Source organism: Euwallacea fornicatus, chromosome 17 (assembly GCF_040115645.1).
Source record: "Euwallacea fornicatus isolate EFF26 chromosome 17, ASM4011564v1, whole genome shotgun sequence".
Classification (NCBI taxonomy): Eukaryota; Metazoa; Arthropoda; class Insecta; order Coleoptera; family Curculionidae; genus Euwallacea; species Euwallacea fornicatus.
Window position 1 is genome coordinate 1062176 of NC_089557.1, and position 23440 is coordinate 1085615.

Consider the following 23440-nt stretch of genomic DNA (forward strand, 5'->3'; position numbering starts at 1 on the left):
TTTTCCTTGGAGAGTTGAAGCGGTTCCTGCTGGCTGGTGGTGCGCGTTCCACTGACCAGCCGATAGTGGAAAAAATCGTACCATATACACGGTGGCCCAAGGGAAAAGGTGGCGTTTTCGCGTCGCGAAGGCAGGGATGCTCAAATCTAAATCGAGAACGATGCAAAAAATGTCCTTTTTTTGCTATTTCGAGTCGCAATCCCAAGGTATTCTCTACACGGCCAAAAGCCGGGTTACTTGTCACAAAAGCGTAATATTGCCAAGATATCGCATTATTCCACCTTGAGCGAACAATAGAGGATACGCGGGAAAGGGAAAAAAGCGGATAATATTGTCCCGTTGGAGGGGCAGATGAAATAACTGGTGTCAGATGTGCCAGGGCAAACAGAGGAACGATTTTAAGCCTGGAAAGGGCCCCATTGTGTCGAGTATCAATATTGAGATTTCGAGAGTGCTTAGCGTCTTTTGGAGAGTTAATTAAAGTTATGCTCGACGACTCCCATGCACTTCCCATTCCCGGCTATTTTTCTTCGGGAAAATATCCTGCCAAAATACGTATCTTCTATTGAATCATAATTCCAGCGGAGCGACAAGTCCTCGGCGGGTGCGTACCGCACCGGCCCCGGAGGCGTAAACTTCGGCAGTTATAACTATTTTATAACTCAGGCCCTTTGAATAATGACCAACTAATGTCCCGGTCACGTGGCCCGAGGAATTATGAATGATTTAGGAGGATTCCGGGTCGGGGGCGGGATTTAAAGGAGTGTGTCCTGCGGATTCTGTGGGATTTTCTCGTGGCCATAATATTAAACGCATTAAGATTAATGTTTCCGAGCCCCCTTGCGCGATAATAAGTAGTTTTTCTCACTCTACGTGTATGGAGTGAAAATAGCCGTTGGTGCGCACGTTCTAAGTTCAGAAAAAGGGGCTACAAATTCGCGTCCCCACAATCCCTTAGACAGGAATGTCTGGCCAGGCCTTGATATTAGATTCCCCCCGTTGAAGGAGGGGGCGCGCTTCTTTCCCCACTTTTGCTCGCCGTTTTGAACGGGACTTTTCGGGCCAGGGGCGTCCCCCCAAAAAAAAAACCCTATGGCCCAAAAGAGTGGAGACAATCGTGTCCGCGTCATAGAACTCCGCGTGCAGTTAATATGCGACAAAACTGGGGAAAATGGTCCTGGACAAATCCACTGATTTATCTCTCTAATAGCCGCTTGACCTTTCTCCGCCCATGGCGGACACATAGCACGTCCCTCAGGACTATTTATCGTTTCTCGACGCTTCCTCGGGGCCAGATGCTCCGGATTTTCCTCCGGCTTTTTTTTTATTGTTAAACGTCTGGAATTTTTCTTGGAATCTCTCACAAAGCCTTCGTGGATACCTACGTTTCGAGATGGCGAATCTTCCTAGATTAGGCCTTAAGCGGGGCGGCAGTTGTAAGTAACCCCGCAGAGAATTGGACCCCCACAAGCAGTTGCGGAATTGCGACACCTGTTCCTGCAGGCCGCATTCCTGCAATAGTGGCCATTGTTTGTGTCGCTGCGACCGCGAGAAGCTATTTTCCAGACATCCATTGTACAGGGCGATTGGGAGGGTAGTTTCAGGCCATTTCCTGCAAAATTTCGAACTGTTCGGTACGTTGTGAGTTTCAAGTCTCGCAACGCAAATCAGGGCGACGAAAGAAATTGTGGTAAAGTCGGGGGTGTGGCATCGCCATGGGGATATTTCAGGGGACGATGGCACTCTGGAAAATAATTGAAACATGGTGATGGGCCCGCGGCCGACAACGCACCACTTTCGATATACAGGGTGGCGCAGTTTCACATGTCTTCTCATATTTTGCATTTTGCTTAGGTGTGTCTTGAGTTGGATTTTTGACGTTTCGTACGTCAAAAATCAAAACAAAATTATTAAAATGGCTGAAACTCTGCCGCGGCCCCTCGGATTGAAGTCAGGAATATGTAAACCGAACTCCCATGATTTGCATCGGTTAATAATTTAGCAAATGCTACGAAAACGGTGAGAGGTACGAAAATAACGCAAGAGACCGAGAAGCTAAATAATTGAAGAAGGAATTTAAATTCGGTATCAGAATTCATACAGAGCGTTCCAAAAAATATATAAAAAGCATAAAATGGTCAGTGACTCAGAAAACTTAACACTCTGTATGTGGCTCCCGACGGCTCCGACATTCTATTATGGAGGGTTTATAGAGGAAAGTATGAGTGCGAAATTTCAAAAATTTAACTCAAGGCGTACGTGGAAATAACGCAAAATATGAAAAAATGTGTGAACGTTTGCCTCCTTGTATATTGAAAATGGCGCGTGTTTAACCATGGGTTTAATAGAATTTTTTAATTATTTTGCAGAGTGCCCCCTGAAATATCTCCACGACGATGTGTTACCTCCTGTATATCTGAACTATATCAAAAAAATTTTAAACCCTGGAAAGCGCTGGAATGCCGAGCAAGGGTCGAGGGACGGCTCCAAAGTTCTTCGTCTAGAATTTATTTCCAATTTTAAATCTCCAAATTGCTACGCTAATGGAATTTGACGTCATATAGAACTACTTATAGAAATTTTGCATGAAGAAAAACTACCCGGCTTCCAGTGGCAGCACCAAAATTTCTCAAGACGTTATAGCTTAAAAGGAAGCAGAAAAAGAATGACTCTATCATTAGTTGTGCCGGGACCTTGTTAGACGTCAGAGGCGCCTCCTTGACGCCTAAAATTTCATTTAAATGAAAATTCCGATTTGTTTAGTAGTTGAGATTGAAGCGTTTTACTGGCTGCACTAAATCTGTCCATCCCCATTGGAAATCGCACCAACTTTTTCGGCCCTCTGCATGCATGCCTCTCCTCCATGGGGAGCTCAAATCCCTGTCCCAAGGCGACATTGTCTCCAGGTAACAAATGGGTCTATTAGAGATCCAATTTCCTTTGACACTGAGGTGTTCTAGGTGTAATATCGTAATCTCCCGACCTCATGGGGCGCGGGACATTGCCATTACCGCCTTACAGACTCGAATCTCCCAGATTTATCCATACAGACATGAGGCCTTTAGTTGCCGGGATAGAAAAATGCCCTCAGAGCCAGGAACTTTGCCCTGATTGGCGGCTTGAAGAGCACTTTTTCCGGGACGGGAAAAGTTACGATGTTGATCCGGGCCCGGATTTCTCTTGTGCCCTGCTTCGGTGTTATCCTGTGGGATATAACTTTAAGCCCTCTATGTTCACGTGACGTGGCATATACCAACAAGTTTCTAATCAATTCTCTTTGAACGGGTTCAGTTGTGATTTGAACGTTTGCTGAGCATACGAATTTAGAGCAATATTTTCCTTGGCGTTGCAGGGAATTAGGGGTGGCGAACGATGAGGAGCGAGCGGTATAGTAGGCCTGTAGTTTAATATCCCACCAGGGCGCAGTCATCTATCAGGGGATGCAAACAGACAAGAGTTTTATTAAAAGTCAGCTCAGGAAATACGTCACGGATCTGATAGGCCAAAGGCCAGTTTTAGAGTTGCGGAATTTGCTAGATCGGCTCGGTACAAGGTGATTATTGAAAAAAAGACATGAAGCAAGAGCAGCAACACATACAACCCATTAGATAAGATAATCAGGTATATTGGCGTCAAAAAGGAAATCTGTTGCAGGTGTAGCGCGACATAACACTTTTGTATGTTCAAATACTGTGTAAAATAAAAATCCATTATCGCACTTTCAATGTCGAATAGGGCGAGCAATGACGACAAAGCCCAAAAAATAACTCAAATGAGTAACCAACATCGACAGGAGTTCGCCTTTAATCGCCCACTAATCTCCAATTTGAAGCTCTCAGAAATTATGACGCAATATGACGGACCAGTTGACAACCTGTCAAAATAAAAAGGGCGTTGCGAGTTTTCGATAAAAAGTTGAACCCTGTTCCTCTTGATTGACCGTCCCCGAACAACTCCATCAAGCTCGTGTGACACATGTCATCGGCTAGTGACGTCAGAGCGCGAATCACGTCGTCGCGCTGGTAGTGCGCAATTATTAAACCTTTTCATTTTATTGTTTCGGTGTTCTGGAATAAGCCGAACCAACTTGAAAAATTCTGATGTGAGCGAAAGCGCCTTGAAAATTTCAATAAAACTCAACGAACCTGAGCCAACCTAAACGACCCTAAAATTCCAATAAAACCCGAATCTAAAAATCCGAATTAGCCGTGCAGGAGTGTAATATGCTCATATCGTAAGTATTTTAGGCGAGTATTTCCTAAAGCAAAATTAATCAGTCCCCAATGGTATGACGAGCTGGATTTATTCCAATAGTGGAACATTTGTTCAAATAGATATTGATTCCATAATGAGCCCTATTCCAATATTGACTTCATTTAAATTAATTTGAATGCAATTTAAATGCGGGGTCGATTTGAAAGTCAAAAAGTATTGTCCTCTGTCTTCCTTCGGGGGCGAGAATTTCTATAAATTCCTTTCAGATTAATTCGATGAAACAAACAGTCATTAGGCCCGAAAGAGGCCGACTTTCGGTAAATGGGAAGGATTAAAACGGGCATCCTCAACAAGTGTTCCGACCACCGGCAGAATAAACCTCTAATTGCGGTTATGAATAAGATTATTTTCCACTTTGTTGGTCGCAACTTTTGGAAATATTTTGCTTTGTTTCACTTATAGACACTTCCTCGAACGTTAAATTCGTCTTTTGTTCCCTGGAAACGAGCTTTATTAACCGTGTTTCGCCTGTGCCAACAAGTTGCCGTTTACCCCCGATGTCAATTAAAATTTCTAAATTTACTGTCAACATTATTTGTATTTATTTTGGCCTTTATTGTTTCACCCATTTCAGCGATAACCAGAGCAAATATGGGGTCTCAGTTTAATAAACTTTTGCAGGTGGTTATCTTGTCAATAAATCCCAAATTCGGCTTATCGTTGCGTCTGATGTCGAGAAGGGCGTAGGCGTATTTGTTCTCTTTTATTCCGCGTAATTCCTGAGTTGTGCCATGGAGCAGCACATCCAGAAATTTCTCACGAAACCCGATAAAATCAACATTGTCTCAGCCCCTCGAAACCGATCTACATCATACTTACAAATTTTTATGTAGTTTCCAAGCAGCAGGGGATGTCGAGTGTCGAGTGAGTCGTGTGCCAGTCCAAGTGTTTTATCGGAAATAGATTTTATTATACGAAATCGGCACCCCGTTGAGGAACACCCATTCGCCTCTGCCGAATAGAAAAACTAACAGGCGATCTTATCAGGTCTGATTTCAGCGGAAAAAAACACTGACTCGCAGGTACCCATCGTGACATTGGCACTTTTGAACCCCTTTAGGGAAATAAATTAATATATCACAGACCGATTTCCAATATGCGGACCATTGTAATAGGCCAAGGGGTGGAAAGAGCGCAGAACAAGGGAGCGAAGAGACATTAGTTTGCGGACTGAGGGCATAGTAATATAAAGACGTCGGTATTTTAAAGGGCGAAATTAGATTTCGCTGGGGTGGCTTTAAATATTTGCCCCGTTGCATATGTGGGGGATGGGGTAGCCAACGAGGTGGCAAATTCGCAGGACCGGATGGACATCTAATGGGCCACAAACGCTTTTTGCCTAATGATTGATGAAGTCAAACAGTTCGGCTGAATAGTCCCGCGTCGCGTAACGAACGAATTTTAAATTTTCTGTGCCAGTTTCTGAATTTTTAAGAAAAAAAGTTCCTGCTGCGCCGGAAAGCGAACTCAGTACCTCTTGAATAATCTGTTGGCAATCAAGTCCACCCAGCTACCGCGGCACATGTTCCCGAATGGTGACGTAAAGATGGCGGATTAGAACATTAGCTGTCAGAATTCAAATCACGCACTTTCTCGGGTTTTGCCGCCATGTCGCAGGGCCGGTAGTGCGCAATCATTTCAGTATCGAATTTGGTTTAACAAACCGAAATTAAAGAGTTTTCAGAACGTAAGAAGATAAGCGTAACTGGAAACACTGTGATAAAAAATTTCGAGATTAGCGCATTAGTTTTAAGGTGTTTCGAAATCAGTAAAATGGGCCTGACGATTACTGGAACAGCCCCCTGAATTCAAAGATCATTTCTTTTCGGCTGTCACGAGCAAAAGTCGGCGCTCCGCGACTCGTTGTCGGCTTGATTAATGACGTAACTTAATTAAAAGCGAAATTAGAGTAACACGACTCCGATGCTAATTTATCGTAAACGTCACGTAAAAAATTGTTATATATCTTCGGGGAAAAAACGAGAGATAACAGGGTGACGTGTGCGCGACATACGGTCCATCAGAGATCTGGAATCGTTTAAGCCCTCTCGTTACACAGGTAAAAATCGAGGGATTAGACGGGCTAAGGCCACGTTTTCCGGCTTATCGATAAACGGCCGGTAAATAAAATGATCGATGGGCCGTCAAAAGTGGCCGCGTGGCGATGAGCTCCCGGACACGTGAACGCCACTCACCTGATCATAATAAATTTCATAGTTCGGTTTAATTGCTCAGGACGTGGAAAGGGACAAATAAAATTCGATAAGAGATTTCTTTTCCGAGATTAACATTCGTGATCGATGCTCAAAATCTATCTATAATACAAAAGTAACGTGTAGTTATTCCCCTATGAGTCGCGTAATACCTGAGATCGCCAAACAAAATTGAAAAAGTGCTTTACAAATCGAGAGGTGTTTTGTGACGTCGGCTGGTGGTTGTATTAGCAATGCGACCGTACGTCACGTTACGTCAAGAAGACACGCGGTCGGCCATTTTGTTACCTAAATTCTGTTAATTCAACTAATTTCAGTTTCCGACATTTTCACGTGATGGTAATTTCAGTACAAAAATTGCCAAACACCTTAATATGTTAGAGGATAAATATGGGAAAAATTTCTAGAAATCGGTGCATCTCCACAAGCGTTGAAACGTGCGACCAATTTCGCTGTTTTTATGGGTCACTATGAAGGGCAATTGCATTCAGAAAAAATGTAAACCAATTCAGAATCCCAGAAATTAAATTCAAAATTCCTAAAATCCAAGGGCGTCTCTCCATAAAAAGACACAACCACAATATGAAGTTTGACCCACAGATTCGAAGGCCTGACCAAAATTGTTTTCACGCTTGTTACGTCACTGGAGGCCTTGATTAATGAAATTTCAGAAATCAGGGTCGCCAGTAACAGTACTGCTATAAAGGGAATAACACTGCACATAGAATACGATCTGTGAATAGTGAAGGCAATATGCACATAAATCGAGGCGTGGGGCGCTCATGCACGTGTCCACCTCCGTTTTACCTACCCCGACACGTGACTTGCCTATTTACAAATTGCCATCGCCCCATGAATGTTTATCAGCCTTAAAGCTTATTAAATCTTTGCACTGAACGTTAAAAATCTATATATTTGTAAAAATTTGGACCATCAGTTGCAAGGACATCACATTGAGTCCTCATAGAAAACCAGATGATACCACTCATCCCTTAATAGTCGACTGCGTTTATTTACCATTCAGGAACGACTTTTTTCTCCTTTGAGTCGAAGCTCATCAAGCGTGATCAAGAGCCCCAATGTTCGTACCTATGTGGTCTCTTCAACATCTCTTGTGCATACGAGCGTGCAATTTACATGCGAGTGAGCTAATTTGCTCGCACACACACACATACACACACAGAGAGGGGTAAATAAATGTTACCAGTGACATCAGATTGTTTGGAATTGGGTATGAGAAGATTTTTTGGCCAGGTAGCGATTTCCGGAAAAGGGTGCGGAGCATGCAGGAAATTCGAGATACGCCACTGATTTCCGCATATATGTAAACTTCCAATGCAGGTTCTTCTAGAAAGAACCCTCGAAATCGGGAGCGTTCCTAGGATAAATCCAGAAACGCCGGAGTTGTGAGTCTAATGATGGTACTCAGAAGCCGCGATTGTTCTATTTGAAACTCAGCGACAAGGCGAAGCCAAGGGAAGTGAGGCCTAATTCCGAACCCCAAAGGATTGTACCTGGACAGATGGACTTCATCAGAAGGTTGAAATGTTTATTAAGCTCGATGAGCTCCTTTAGGCGTTATTTCCAGGCCATCCTTTGTTAAAACGGAGAGCTTACCGAATCTCATATCTCTCATCCTTACCGAGATCTTCGCGATGGTGCTCCAGAAACGGCCACCCTGTACAGTGGAAAAGTTCAGAAAGTCGCAAACTGCCTCCGGTTATTTATAAAGTTCTCAGGGGGCGCAAACGTCAGCAGGGCACACGTCCCGGCTTAATGACAGTTTAAATGACGCCCCGGAGCGTCAAAGGGGGGCTCATTCGGTCACGTGACAGCGATTTAAGCTTGTGGCCAAATAGAATATCAATGTCGCGTTTTCCGCCCCGTCACACCGATCTCTCATTTTCAATTGAGCCTCTTTTTTTTTTTTGGGTGTGAGAACCACCCCGAAAATGCGAAAACCAGCCGTGAAACTGTAGCGCACAAGTGAACGGTGCACCGTCAAAGTGGTTGTTTGCACCCTAACAGGTGATTAAAGTCATTGGGGTGACTGCGTGATTTTGCTCTGTTAGTTGCGACTGAAATTTACGTCGAACGCCCCTGACGTGGACAAACTACGAAAAATTTGCGTCAGCTTTGAGCGTAGAGTGACACCCGTGTCAACTGCGTGACGAAATGGCTGCAGCTGTCACCCTCACCAACGGGGATGACGTTTAATGGGTAGAATTTCTTTATTTCCATCGGCGTGATAGTCGTGATCTTTTTGTTTTGTTCACAAATGTGTGGAAACAAAGGGGGGGAGTCCGTACTGATTTCTCCCTGCTTCTCCCGCTAGAAGGGAAAGCCTAATGAGATTACGTAAGACGTTTTAAAGACTGGGGGCGAAGGAAATATGGCGGCAACCGGAGGGCAATAAGGTTTTATGATCCCCAATAAACAGGTAAAAGTGGCGGCAAAATGACCCCGACTCGTCGGGGGGCTGAAATGTCGCAGTTCGGTTTTACGACCCCGGTTGGGGGGGATTTGTTTGGCGGCGCAAGCAAATGCTCGTGCCCCGTGGTGATATTTCGGGTTTGGATTCGATTTGGAAATAACAAAAACGCACCGTTCCGCCAGTTTTATGACGGATTTAAGGACAAGCAGCGCAATGAGCAGGAAATGCGAAAAGTTGTATAAAATACAGGGTGGTCTACAAGCCGATATGGAGTTTTAGCATCATAACACAGCGAAAATGGATGTCGCGAAGTTTCAAAACACGGCTGTGGGAGGGCTCAAGGGCTGGCTATAGGAAATCCTGTGAGAGACTTCGATGGTGTACGAGGAGTATCGTGCCAAAAATAGTGGTTCTTTAGAGATAATCATGCCAGAAACTCCCTTTAGGAAGCATTGATGACGAGCTTAGGGATTTCTATAGCTAAATTAGTTTCAGTAAGTAGGAAGTTGAAAACATTACGAAATGTACGGGGTGCTCTATTAGCAAAAGTGGAGTTTATGCATTTGAAACGTAGTGCGATAATAAACCTTAGTATCAATAGGCTTCAGCTTCAGGGTGTGGATGATTTTGATTAAAAAAAAACGTGATATGAACATGGGTGCCTTTTCGCTTCCTCTTGGAAAAAGGGGATGATAAAAAAAATTGTTTTTTTCTAGTGAGTCGGTTCAGAGCTTATACATATACAGGGTATTTCATAAACTTGCCAACAAACTTTCAGGAGATAGAGAGCCCTTAACAATAAATATTTGCCTCTAATAAAATTAGATCCGAAATTGCTTCTTTTCCAAGATCCAGAGTGCTTAATTTCACTTTTTCTTAATATTTCATCAGTTCTTAATGAAAAAAAAATGGCCTCTTAGTGTTTTGCTGTTCAAGCAGCCGTTTTTAAGATAAAAGATAATTCCTCATTCTCGTGCCTACCTAAAAACTGGTATAGGTTGCCAAGTACGATTTTTTTCAGATTCTTTAGGAGAAATTTATTGAATTTCCTTTTGGTAGAGATAGAGGGCATGAAGAGAAAAATGCGTGAAAAGTGCCTCATCACAAAATAACATTTCTTCTCCAAAATATGGTTCCTGTATCTCGATAACGAAGCGACTTTTGACCAAACTTTATTCGACCTAAATATCTGTTTTTTTTTTTTTTAACTCTACATATCCTGAATGTTTGCCGGTATATTTATGAAACACCTTGTATTTTTATGAAAATTAGGGAGCGGGAAATGGCTGTCGAGACATCTCTTTTAAGGGGAAAACCGCGTTTTTTTACTTTCACCGCGTGGCGTCACGTCATGGCGTCCCCATTGGTTTGACGCTGACCATTTTAAACAAAAAATATGACACGTCGCTGTTTTTTTAAATATAATTATTTTCTGAATAGTAGATATTTCCATGGAAAGAAGGTCTCTGGAAGCCTCTAGACGCTCCCCAATATTCATAAAAATACGTTGCCCCGGAACGAACTTATCGGGAAAACAACCTTTTATCGTCCTGTACTTCTGCCAGGGAGCGAAACCGGAGCAACGCTCACATGAATTATTTTTTCAAAATGATCCACAGATCTACCCTCTGAATTTTAGACACACCATCCCGAGACACCCGGTATGTTACAAATTATTTTGTCAAAAAACTGGATATAAGAGGACTAACTCGGCGATGGGAAAAGGGCTGAAACACTGTCCAAACTAACGACTCTAAACGTCCTCACGTGCGTCCGACATTAAGAACTCCCTTTATCCTGGGGGACCCCCTGAAGACGTGTCGGCGGTAGGCGCATAGATCCAGGAGATTAACGGCATGCTCCGAGGGATTATCCATTGTCGATCGCTGGCACATATTAAATTCTTTGTTTGGTTGCCAGGCTAATACTGCCTTTGTTTGCCCGTTTTTAGCTTAAAGACCCCCCCGAGGAGATTCACTTTGCAGTCTTCGGTCGAAATAAAAAAAAAACCTGATGCTGCACATTTTGAAAATTTTTATATTAAATAATGTAGTGCTGATGCGGATATGAAAGAGCTTACGGGACTAAGTCGTTGCATTAAAAGCCGTAAGATCATTAAGCGCCAAGTAATTTGCAATAAATAATGTTTATTTTCACTTCCGTAGAGTCTCTGAACACTTGGCGAAGATCTCCAGGTGTCTCTTCACCAGCTCCGCCAGCACCTCCTTTCAGGGCTCGTCCTCGCCGCAAAAGTACGAATTTTGCATTGAATACAGTCGATCTATTGGGTTGAGCCCCGCGATTGCTTGGGGAGGGTTCTGGTGGGCTGCAGGTGGCTGCAGCAGCATCGAGGGGGCGGCATCTAGGGGATTACCGAAGGGCGGCAGGCCTAGGGGGTACGTGTCCTCCCTTCTTTTCAAGTCCAGCCCTGAATTTTCAGATTTTAATCGTGTTTTTGGGAGTCGGCGACTTCCAATTTACCGGAAAATGAGTGCAAGTTGTTGTTGCCTTTGTAGAAGAAATTCTCGTTCTCAATTTCCTCCTTTATGTGGGAGTTGTCCGGGTGGTGGGTCTGCAGAGAGTCCTCGTGGGTGGTTTCATTGTCGCTGCCGCTGTCGTTGAAGAACGGAGTGGAGTGGGGGCCTACATGTCCCTAAAGGTTATGACACAAAGACTCTCAAATCGAACGTAATCTTACTAGGTTCCTCCTCCTTAACGCTGAGCTTCTCCTTCTCCTCGACGTCTTTGCCCCCTTTGTCCTGACGGGCCTTCTTCTGCATCTTCTTCATCTTGGCCCGTTGATTTTGAAACCACACCTGACCCCAACTATTAAGCACAACAACCACAGAATAATTAGTTTACCTGCACGATCCGCACGCTTAGTCCCGTATCTTTAGCTAACGTCTCCCTAACTTTTCTGCAGGGCTTCGGGCTGACCTCGAAAGAGGCCTTAAAAGCCCTTCGCTGCTGGGTCGTGAGGATGGTTCTGGGTCGCTTGGGCCCCCTCCGGCCGTCATGGGACCTGTTTGACTGCACCAAGTCGTCGCAAATGAATTCCCCTACTTAGAAAAAGTTACTGTGATTTAATGCGTGTTAACAGAGCAAAATTACCGTATCCGAATCCCTGCATCATTTCCACTTCTTTCTCGTAGTCAGTTCGGCAAAATAGTTGTCCTTGTTTGATCACATAAAGATCGCCTTTTTGGAGGCGGATGCCGCACACTACGCAAACGAAGCATCTGAGGTGGAAGATGTTGTCGCTGGCTCTCATCACTAGTTCTTCAGGAGAGACTCTTTCGGAGCAGCCCAGACACTTCTTGATGAACAGTCTGGATTGTTAAAATGACTCGATCAAGGCACGCGCAGTAGGAGCTAATGTTGTCCTTAAATTTAAATCTTCCGCCAAATCAATGGCACCATCTACGCGTAGGAATACTGTTGGGGGTTATGGGAAATTGGCCGAGTGTCTTTTATTTCCGGTAAAATACGCATCGAAAAGTATCAGTTGCACCGATCGTGAAATTATTGTGAATTTACGGTGATTTTGCTGGTAATAATTGTTTTAGCCTAAAAAGTATAATATGAGAGAGGGCGGACAGGCCAAATTTGGGTCCAGTTGAGCTCAACACTGGTGAATCTCACTGATTTAATACAGAAATCAACAGTTAGTCTCGATTGGCTTCATTCATAGCCAAATTTCTACTTTCTTGTGATTTCTGTTGTGTTTGTGTAGTAACTAGTAGATTTTTCTAGTGATTTTTAGTAGTTTAACACCTTAATTCCTTGTTTTTAATTTAATTAATAAATGATGTCACCACGTATGTCATAGCACCATCGACGTTCTAAAATGTATATCAATTAATTCGGCAAATGCGCAAAAACCACCATTGATGTTCTAATTTATAGACAAATGTCGTTCACGATTTTGGTTCTCTACTGATTTTGACGGCATTGGAGATTCAATCTGATACTGTAGGTCCCAGAATTTCGATGCATAACAATGGTTGTTTGTGTGACTGTCATGGATGCTAGGTGGTTAAATGAGCGCAATATAGTAGCGCATTTGTGTGCTGTAAAGAAATAGAACCAATTCCGATTTCTTTTGAAAATATCGCAAAAAATTTTACTTCCATTTTTATTGCACGTATGCTTTTGCTTCAAGCATTTAATTCTAGTCAATTTAAGACGCTTTGCCGAATGGAGTAAGCTCAGACATCTTTTTCCATCCCCTGTCCCCAGTGCAAATATTTACCAAAGCGAGATGCTACCCCAAACGAACGATCCCCCCGGCTCCGCCCTTGGTTACCCTTGATCGATCAACTGAAACCCCATATAGGAACCGAAACTCTTATAATTATTGCCTTTCAGACCCTTGAGGCCTAACAAAACAAAATTGAAAGGAAAAAATTCCAGTAAAATTGCAACAGCGCACTTGTCATTTGTTTCCTGTGCTTTGACCGTCGTCGTTTGTCAGGCCATTTAAGTGGGAACGTTGCCAGATTGGCTAAAATAAAATGACGTTTCTTTTAAAATTGGTATTGTGAAAATGAGACAATTTTCTAGTTCATGGCAGTTGACACACATCATAAAGCGAGACCACAGCGCACGTGTTCACCCTCCGAAACGCTCATTTGTCATAATATTATACGGGACGCGTCAAAAATCGGCGATTAATAGGCGTCGCGACGCTTCGGTGCATAATATCAGGCGATCGCCCCCTTTTACATGATGCCCTTCGGTAACAGGTGCTTAGAATGTGGGGATGATTTAATTACATATCGGCGTTTGTTTTTTTCCCATTTTTGACTGATGGAAATAGCCGGATTTCTCGAAATCTCACGCCCCAAAAAGGGCATCGAAACGACCTTTGAGTAAATGTTTACACAACCGCACGACACACGTAGAGGTATCGCCACCGGCGTTCGATGGCAATATCGGCCCTTTGACGTCGCACGTGACCGGGCTTCTCAAAGGGCCGATATTGCCCTTGTTCCCTTTCGAACGCTGTCCGTTTTATTTCCCGAAGATGAATGCCGGCAATGTTTGGAAAAACACACGGGAAGGCTTTGATTAAATCCGTTTTGTCTCAATATGTGTGCGTGAAGTCATCGGAGCGCCCCGTATGGGGGCCGCGTGACGTACAGGATTACTGTAGCGGCTGTTACAGTCGGAAAATTGCCCCGCTTTCGGCGACAGATTGTTCTTTTCCTGGTGCTCGGGATGGGCGCAATGCGTTGGGTCTAGATTTTTGAGCGATACTATATCGATATTGCATCTTTTGCACCATATTAATGAATTATTATATCAGTTTTTCTGCTCCAAAAACCACCATGCGCCTTTGTTTATATTTAACAAGACTCCAGGCTGCGATTATCGGATGGCTGTCACTCACTCACACCAGAAGATTAATTGGCAATATTGGGCCGATTCGTCAATATTTCGACACCACTCACTCGTCATCGACACTCGTTCGTTTTCCGTTGTATCAATATGTAAACAGTTACGGTTCCGAAATTGCTTGCTTACCTGTCGTAATCCAGTCGGCAATAAAGTTTGGAATCTCTGACGAAACAGGTATGATGTAGCCGATCCCCGCATGCGCAACACTGGACGCAGTGCTCGTGATAGGACAAGTCCATGATGCGCAGCAGAAACCGGTCGCTAATTGGCCGACAGCACATTCCGCACAGCGCAATTCCGGCGGCTGTAAAAGTGTCCGGGTAAATTAAAAGCCATCAAGTAATGTTTTAATGGGCCGTTGGGGTGTGTTATTGTCGCTGTTAATGGTCTTTTCAGCTGTCACGACAAACAAACATCACATTGGAACTTATTGGGCGCTTGTCAGCAAACACGGAAAATCCTGTGGAGTTTTGGGAGGAAATTGATCGTCCTGTCAGACCGGCTGATTTGAGCAGAGATGCATTAGCGAAGCTAAAACTCCCCAGGTTCGAGTGTGAACATCCAACGGGACTCGTTGACAGTTTAATTGTCCCCGAAAACAGAAAAAGGTCAAAAGTCCCTGAGGGTCGCCGTTCATGACGATTCAGGGCGACACAAATGTGTTACAAAAATAAAACTAATGATGTTTCATTACAGAGAAATTGAGTCCTACATGAACGGTTCATAACGTGTCAGCTCCGTTTGTAGCCGGTAAATTGCCTGAAGTCTCCAGATATCAAAAACTGAATTTCGTTAAGGCGATCGAATCCCGGGCGTCTCTTAAGGGATTATGGACGCTCGGGACAGTGTAATTTACTCTTGGCTTTGATTTTCCGGTACGCCATTGTAGAGCTGTGAAGACGCTTTGAAAAACACGGGTTAACTCCAAGTTAAGTGTCAAAAGAGGCTGCTGGTTGAATAGTATGACGTTGAATCTGAGTTTATCGCTCAAAGTTAAATTAGGTAAGGAATTTTTCAGTTTTAGATACGCCACTGGAGAGCTTTGTGATATGGAATTCAAGTTCGATATCACGAAGCTATCCAGGGCATTCCTGGCAGACATGTTGTGATTGGTTGCAATAAAGATCCACTGTAAAAAAATAAAAAATGTCCGGGCGACAAAATGGCGGTTGACAGCACCATGTTTTTGTTGACGTAAACGTGTTCAATATTGAGTTCAACAATATGATTCCAGACGCCATTTTGGTTGTACTCCGCAACGATCACGTCATCAAAACTGACTGACAAGATGGCAGCTTATGGGAAAATTTAAACTTTTTTCCAGACGAATTTGACTCATGACCTTCATAATTTAGCTGCATCAAAGATTCAGAGCGTTTTAAGTATTTTAGGAGCACCTGCACTGTTAAGAGAAAAGTCGTAAATCACTTGCGCTGTCGGTGCATGTAATTTGGCATTTAAACACCCCTTTGGGATATCGGAAAGGGTGATAATCGGATCACATGGGCAGCCCCCCCCCCTCCCTCGCTAACTGTTTTATAACAATTTCATGCCATGTCATAGCTATTAGAGTTTAAGGGGATTTGAAGACGATTTGTCAGCAATACGTAAACAAGAAAAGTCGACGATTTTGGGGACTGGTTCAAAGTCAGTGATATGACGATTTTCTTCTTCTAACTGTCGTCTCTGTTCATAACTGATTTTCTCTGAAAACTCTCGATCAGCATCATCAATCCTCTTCTCCAATTTCCCCCATTATCCCCGTTTTCACCCCCCCTAAACCGTTCTCGTCCTCATCTCTTCCCCCCTCGTTGGTACACGTGTATTTAAACACGAGGAATCCCTTTCAACATGCGAAATGAAATATCTCAGACACTATTTGAATTATTTCCCCCTAGTGTAGACCTTTCGAAAGTGAAATTTCACTCGTACAACTAGGCGGAACGAATGATCATACGCTCGAGTCATTCTCCCTTAAATGGGCGCTTTTGGGTCATTGTTCGAGTTCGAACAGGTGTTGGGAGGAATTGTCTATGACAAATTTTTTTCCCAGAGAATGGTCCCGAAGTCAAAAATATTTGGCATATTTAACCAATTACTGAGCAGACCCTCATGAGCGGATCAAATGGATCAACTCGGGCGAAACGCATTGATCCCGGTGTAGAATATTCATATGAACAAATTTGTTTTGATTTCTCGCATCAGGCGCAGCAATTTTTCCCCGAAACTACAAAACGAATCCTTCACTTACCCATCATTGAAATCACAATTATCACTTAAAACGTTCAATACAAACCACCCTCAAAATCACGGATATCACATATTCGACGCCGCACTTTGCCTTATCGCTGGATTTTCCAGAAAATTGGCGGCGCCCTCTTGCGAGCTTTTCCGGCGGCGCCATTTCAGCGTCACGGGGGCGGAGCGTCTCGACGCCCGGAAAATGGATGCAGTCCCCCCAGGAGGCGTGGTCGTCTGGTGGGGAAAGGGGGGAGTTTGCTGGTCGTATTAGGTGGGTACGTGTGACAGTTTTATGGTAAGCGGTGACGTGTGCGATTTTTAGGGTCGTTTTAAGATGGTATTGTCACTTTTGGGGACGCGAGGGTTTAATGCTGGGGATGCTGGAAAGAAGATATGTGAGGGGGGTTCTAATAAGAGAGAATATTTAGTGGGAATAAGCTTGTCTGACTAGCATCAGGAACTATCTTTGTGCACATTTAGATTCAATTGCTGATTATTGTCGTCGAATGCTACCTATTGTTTATCTAGATCATTTTTGCTCCAAAATGTTTTCATAAAGTTTTAATTATTCAAGATTTTTCTCTTTCCAAGTCATATCAACCGCGCAGTAATCATACATAAATATCAACAGAGGTTATAATGAGCTGCTTTTATTATTAGCTTTATTAGATTTGATATATTATTAATAAATATTTTTTTAGTACTCGATTTGTTTCATTTCCTCTGCAACATATAAGCAATTAACAAGTACTCATAGGAATTTTCCTATGACGCCATCTACAAATCATCGATAATACTGCGAGAAGAGAATGTTAGTTTTCTATATTTCTAGAAGCTATAGTTACGCCATTCCTTAATAGATGGCGCTACAGTATGAGTGCTGTATTTTCGTTTCAAGTTTAGATTGCTCTTTCAAAACATATTAAAGATGTAAAATTAACCAAAGGTGAATATTTGAAAAAATCATAAATACGCGCTGAAATCACATCATGATTGAAAGAAATGTATAATACATGTGTTACGAAACTAAATATTTGTTGAAATTTTAGTGACTGAAAATAGGCGTGTCAAAAATATTCACGATTTGTACGAAAATTTTTTCAATATAGAACTAGTGGCGTACATAACAATTTTGCACAAAAAAAAATAGGCGAAAATTGAGTGCTTCGATTTCGGCGAGATTGGGTTCCGCAGTAGCTGTACGATACAGCTTTGATATGCTGCGATCAAAACTCGAATCGGATAACTTCGACTTTTTGGCCCAAAAATTTTCATGATGTATAGCCTTTGGTATTTTTTGGACCAAAAAATCGAAGTTATCCGATTCGAGTTTTGATCGCAGCATATCAAAGCTGTATCGTACAGCTACTGCGGAACCCAATCTCGCCGAAATCGGAGCACTCAATTTTCGCTCATTTTTTTTTTGTGCAAAATTGTCATGTACGCCACTGACATTTTGAAGTGTTCTAAGCAGAATTTTACTAAAAATTTAACATATTATATCAGGGATGCAGAAGTGCTAATAGGTATTAGGTCTTGAGAGTCTTTCGACAAATTAGTTTGTTGTATTTGCATGCGAAATTTAATGCATATTAGGTAAAAGTGTTAAAAAAAATTAGATGAAAATTTTGGTTTCACATCCAAAGAACCATCTTTTTTTGGAAAAAAACAACTAGAGAGTAACATAAACAAAAGTTTTTATTGGAAGTCATTCACTATTTTAACAAAATAAATGCACAGGTTAAAAATATAGTAAAAAAGTCAAAACACCTAGCGCCATCTAGTAACGAATAGCAAAACTTAATATTAAGTGCAGCAAAAAGGAAAGTTGTCTATCTTAGTCGCGTTAACTTCTATTTAGGTAATAAACTACTAGAACTACAGATGGCGCTTCGGTGTGGTTTTGAGTTTTATACATACAATGTTTTCGCTAACAACTTATATTTACTCTTCCCAGCACATAATAAAAATACCTTAGGAGCAAATACTTTTTACACAGAGATTGAAGTAGGTAGTAGATAACAACTACAACAGCATATCCATGTGTTACACACTTCATTTTCCTATTTGTTAATTTCCTTCGCTGGCTATTTACCCGATTTGATCAGGCAATCAATCGATCGATAATGTTACACCGGAGCTTTTTCTTCCGGTTCACTAGCTTTACCTCTTTCTTTGTTCCACTCTTTCAATCCTAAAACAACACGTCGTTTTAATACGTTTTTACATGCTATTCACCTGCTGACCTTCAGGTAAAGTAGTGTCTTCCTCGAAAGACCCAGTCCCCTCAACGAATTCTTCGTAAGTAGACTTTTCAGGAAAGGGCCTTTTACCCAAAAGTTCAATCATATCGTCTCTGCTGATAATTTCCTGCTTCAATAGTCTTTCGGCTACTTTGGCAACTTGATCTTTGTGAAATGAGATCAGCTGCTTGGTGCGTTGATGAGCAGAATCAATCAGCTTTCTGACCTATATGAAAATATTGAGAATTATACCATAAAAACAAATGAAAAGTATACCTCTAAATCTATCATCTGTGCCGTTTCCTCTGAATAAGGCTTCTCGATCATTACATCCCCCTCTTTGGGCATGTCGAAGCTAACGTTTCCTACCTTTTCATTCATACCATAATGAACGATCTAAACAGAAGATTTTTATTGCTATAAATAACCTGAATATCTAAAGAATTATTCCTTACTTGTGCATAAGCGCTCTGAGTGACTTTTTTCAAGTCATCTTGAGCACCAGTGGTGATTCGACCAAAGAAAATTTCTTCAGACACACGACCTCCAAGGGTCATGCACATTCGATCGAATAGTTGTTCCTTGGAGTAGAGGTATTGGTCTTTCGGCAGATACTGGGCGTATCCTAAACCTTTGCCACGAGGTATGATCGAGACCTGAGAAAAAATGATAATCCATAATTATTTTGCTTCACCTGACGCATTCATTTTAATCATTAATTTTTTGCTATTATTTCCTCAATATATCTTTAAGTATATAATGACTCATGATAATAGTCAGATCTACTTCGTCGAACTCAAAATGTCTAGGTACGGCTTTGATTTACTTTAAGCATAAATTTTAACGAACCAAAACCATGTCTTAACATCAGACTTCCATAAACCGAAAACAAACCTTCAACAAAGGATCGGCGTGCTCTAAAAACCAGCCAGCTACGGCGTGTCCGGCCTCATGATAAGCGACAGTTTTCTTCTCCTCGGGCGATAAAACATTGGTCTTTTTCTCCATTCCTGCCACCACCCTTTCGATGGCTTGTTCGAAATGTTTCATGATAATTCGATCATTCAAGTCGCGGGCGGCTATCAGAGCTGCCTCGTTACAGACATTCGCAATATCCGCCCCCGTAAACCCTAACGAAATCAATATAAAATCCCTGAAAATTCAATACAAAACAAATAAAATTACCAGGAGTTAAAGCTGCCATTTTTCGTGCCAAATCCGATTTGTCTAAATCGGTCTTTAAGTTCGTTAGATGAACTTTGAAAATGCTGGCTCTACCTTTAATGTCTGGAGCCGGCACGAAGATTTGTCGGTCAAACCTGCCAGGCCTCAGAAGGGCTTTATCCAAAATATCTATCCTATTTGTAGCCGCCAATACTACTACGTTGGTAGTGGTATTGAACCCGTCCATCTCTACTAAAAGCTGATTTAACGTGTTTTCCTGCTCGGAATGGCCGCCAAAAGACCTCCCTCCTCGCTTCCTACCCACGGCATCAATCTATAAACCTTATTTTTCCAACAAATGCTGTGAGCATTTTAAAGAGAAAAACATACTTCGTCTATAAACAAAATGCAGGGCGCGTGCTTCCTGGCCATGGTGAATAAGTCCCTGACTCGTGAGGGACCTACACCCACGAACATTTCCAAAAACTCTGATCCTGACACGGTGATGAAAGGCACATTGGCCTCGCCCGCTGTAGCTTTAGCCAAAAGCGTTTTCCCAGTGCCCGGCGGACCAGTCAAAATTGCACCCTTGGGGATTTTTGCGCCGAGTTCTATGTATTGCTGGGGATTTTTGAGGAAATTTACAAACTCCATAATTTCAATTTTGGCTTCCTCACAACCGGCCACATCTCTGAAATCAAGAGCAATTTTATATATAACAAAACCTGTTCAGATAAAGAACTACTCACTTAAACTTAACGCCGATTTCATTTGAGTTGATCAATTTGGCGGTGCTCTCCATCACACTGCCAAACAAGCCACCACCTTTCTTACCTCTGCGTGCTCCCATCATTTCCGCAGACCTCCGCATCATCCACAGCAGAAACCCGATTATCAGCAAGGTGGGTAAAATTCCTGTGAGACTTGCAGGCTCTAGCTCGGTTTTATAGATTACAGGCACGAAATTTTGCGGCTCGATGTTCATTTCTATTTGGGAGTTTTCTAGATTTCGTTCGAACGAATCTACGCTGCCAATATTGAACCAAATGACATTCTATATTGAAGAAATCTGGATGGTTTCAAATGAGAGTAACATTAGTGTTGTACGTACCCCTTGGCCCTCCACTGCAGCTCCTGGTAGCAGTCTTACTCGGACCCACTTCTTATTTACAACTTCTAATTTTTCGACAACTCCACTTGTTAGATAGCTAAAATTCATAGTGCTGAACAAACTTTCTCAGTTTGATTTTTCCAAATATACTTATATACAAAATCCTTCCAGGCAATTTCTTTATAACCCATCTCCCACATAGTAATTGTGGCCAAAAACGCTACAACAGCCGCCGCTCCCATAGCATACCACTTGCCCTGTTCGCCATCACTGAAAGGTTTACCTCCACTTCCTCTGCATGAGAAATCAAATAATAGAACGATTATTGTAATGAAATGTATTTGTTTACCTGCTTCCAGTACCTCCAAAGAGCCCAAAAGCCCATTGATCATAAGGTTTTTTATCTCCTGGAGGCTCTCCTAGAGGTGGTTTTGAAATTGGCTGTTTTGGGGGGGGCTTTGCCTCCTTGCCTACATTAGTTTTTTTCTATTATGGATTAGTTATAAACGCACCAATATTACCTTCTTTTGCTTCTGGTTTTCCCTCCTTAGTGGAAGGTTTTCCTTCTTTGAAATATTTTTCAAAGCCTTTAGGTGGCTTTTCGCAGAATAGTCGCCATTCTTTGAGAACAGCGCGTTTTAGAGTGGAGTTGTTCTGTGGATTAATTAAAGAAACATTTTTAACAAATTCTATGCTTCCTAACGTAAATAGCCCACATCATACAAATTGGTAAAAGTCAAAAACAAAAAATGTAACAGAACAGCTATATTTACATTAATAGTGTTCCTATGATTGTATAAATTAAAAATAGAGGTGCATTCAACTATTAAAAGACAATAATGAATGATACTTCGAATAATATGTTCCATCATCCTGATTTTTCAACGTTGTGAAACCCTCTATGAAATCTACAAAACATTAAATGTTAGCACAATAACTGCTGAATTTTCGGGCAGTACGGTAATGTTGAAGTTCTTAAAGATATTTAAACTTCTTTGGTGCTCTCCTATGAGTTTGGATACATCTTTGAAAGCCATACCTTGAGACTCACAAACATCTCTCTGAAAGCTCATGAGCGATGATTTACAATCATGATCTCCCACCAAAATCGAACTATACATTATATAACCCTCCAAAACCTTAATAATTCCTGCCACAAAAGGATATTTTTGCTGTTAAAACATAGTTTTTGGGGCCACAAATTGTGTATTAGGTAACCTGAACTAACCCCACTTACCTTGGGGACACTGGCACTACACTGTTTGAAAGTCTTCCAGACGAGGTTCTCCAGCTTCCTACCACCGCTCAGAAGCCGATAAGCCATGACAAAAGTTTATTTCAATGGAAAAAATCACATAACTTTCAAAGTGCAATTAAAATCAAATTTCGGCATCATAACCTTACTTTTTTGGTGAATATTAAAGAAGTCACGAAAGATTATATGTGGCGACATCCATCGGTGGAAAGCTATGATTCATTAAGTCCAAATTGTCCGATTGCAGTTTCCTAGAAATCTGAAGTTATGCCTGGCTCCTGTGTTAGAGATGTCGCTACCAGTTCTAGGAGAGAAATTTAAGTCCAGGATTTTGCAATGAATTACAAAGTTACTTAATAAGTTAATAATATTTTATAATAGTTTGCAACTATTGATCAACAGCTAAATAGAACGCCTCTGTGATCATCGGGAGTATTGATTTCCTCGTAATCGACCTCGTGCAGTTACTTCATATATCTAATTTGTCAGCCCCTGCTCCAAGTCGTTTTTCCCTTGGCACACGAAATGCAAACTTACACCGTTTATTTTCGATCGCATGTAGAATTTGGCAACCTATGTCTCTCCATAATTCACAAATTTGTTTTCCACTACGCCGTTGCAGTTAAATTTATTGGATTCCCTTATTTCCACTCGACGAAAAGGGCTCTTGCCAAGAAATAGGTTTTGTAGCCAACGCAGAACAACACAGCGGAAGCTTTTTACATATACCACACAATGGCAGATATTTCCGCCAAAAATATTTCTTCCTTTTTTGAGGCAAAAGCAATCGCTTTTTTGAGGCAAATGCAATCATAGTTTCGATTTTGGGGTTGATGACTATAAAATGGACAACTCGGACCTGTCACAGGCACAACTGCGGAATGAAACAATGAAGTTCACCTGAACGTGAACCACGTTGCGAACTTCCAATCCGGGAGGTCATTAAATTAATCCAGGGGACGGTATAGAGGGTACCACTAATTTAACTGACTCTTCAGTCGTTAAATCCTTTGCACAAATAAGACTTTAGGGGATTTTGCATCCTTAAACAATCGCGTCTGGACGTTATTGTCGTTGCCATGTCGGATTACGAGATTTATGAGA

The 23440-nt window shown here is 42.1% G+C and overlaps 2 protein-coding genes and 2 long non-coding RNA genes across 6 annotated transcripts in view; 2 read left to right on the top strand and 2 right to left on the bottom strand.

Annotated features, from left to right (window-relative positions):
* LOC136344570 (uncharacterized) overlaps nt 1-17266 on the top strand; it is a 28588-nt gene extending 11322 nt beyond the window's left edge. The window contains exons 3-6 of the long non-coding RNA XR_010732981.1: nt 14497-14661; nt 14719-15324; nt 16684-16834; nt 16886-17266. This is a non-coding gene — a long non-coding RNA (uncharacterized lncRNA). The remainder of the gene's footprint in view (nt 1-14496; nt 14662-14718; nt 15325-16683; nt 16835-16885) is intronic.
* LOC136344571 (uncharacterized) lies at nt 7938-11217 on the top strand. Its single transcript, XR_010732982.1, has 3 exons — nt 7938-9416; nt 10562-11028; nt 11088-11217. It is a non-coding gene; the product is annotated as an uncharacterized lncRNA (long non-coding RNA).
* On the bottom strand, nt 10993-16692 carry LOC136344565 (LIM homeobox transcription factor 1-alpha). 2 transcript variants are annotated; one of them, XM_066292138.1, is made up of 7 exons: nt 16574-16692; nt 14449-14626; nt 12034-12251; nt 11785-11984; nt 11621-11738; nt 11404-11565; nt 10993-11350 (listed from the first exon to the last, which is right to left on the bottom strand). In XM_066292138.1, the coding sequence occupies exons 1-7, from the start codon at nt 16578-16580 to the stop codon at nt 11151-11153; spliced, it is 1083 nt and encodes a 360-aa protein (XP_066148235.1). In that variant the 5' UTR covers nt 16581-16692; the 3' UTR covers nt 10993-11150. The 2 variants fall into 2 exon arrangements, with proteins under 2 accessions (XP_066148235.1, XP_066148236.1); XM_066292139.1 differs by having other exon boundaries at nt 10996-11350; nt 11785-11981; nt 16574-16688.
* A 1221-nt stretch (nt 17267-18487) lies between the features above and the next one.
* Afg3l2 (AFG3 like matrix AAA peptidase subunit 2) lies at nt 18488-22500 on the bottom strand. Of its 2 annotated transcripts, none has more exons than XM_066291879.1 (13): nt 22319-22500; nt 21603-21735; nt 21431-21551; nt 21232-21375; nt 21082-21178; nt 20720-21024; nt 20361-20661; nt 19992-20304; nt 19701-19936; nt 19262-19462; nt 19083-19202; nt 18810-19032; nt 18488-18757 (listed from the first exon to the last, which is right to left on the bottom strand). In XM_066291879.1, exons 1-13 carry the CDS (start codon nt 22403-22405, stop codon nt 18693-18695), a joined length of 2346 nt encoding a protein of 781 aa, XP_066147976.1. In that variant the 5' UTR covers nt 22406-22500; the 3' UTR covers nt 18488-18692. The 2 variants fall into 2 exon arrangements, with proteins under 2 accessions (XP_066147976.1, XP_066147975.1); XM_066291878.1 differs by having other exon boundaries at nt 21594-21735.
* Nucleotides 22501-23440: the final 940 nt, after the last annotated feature.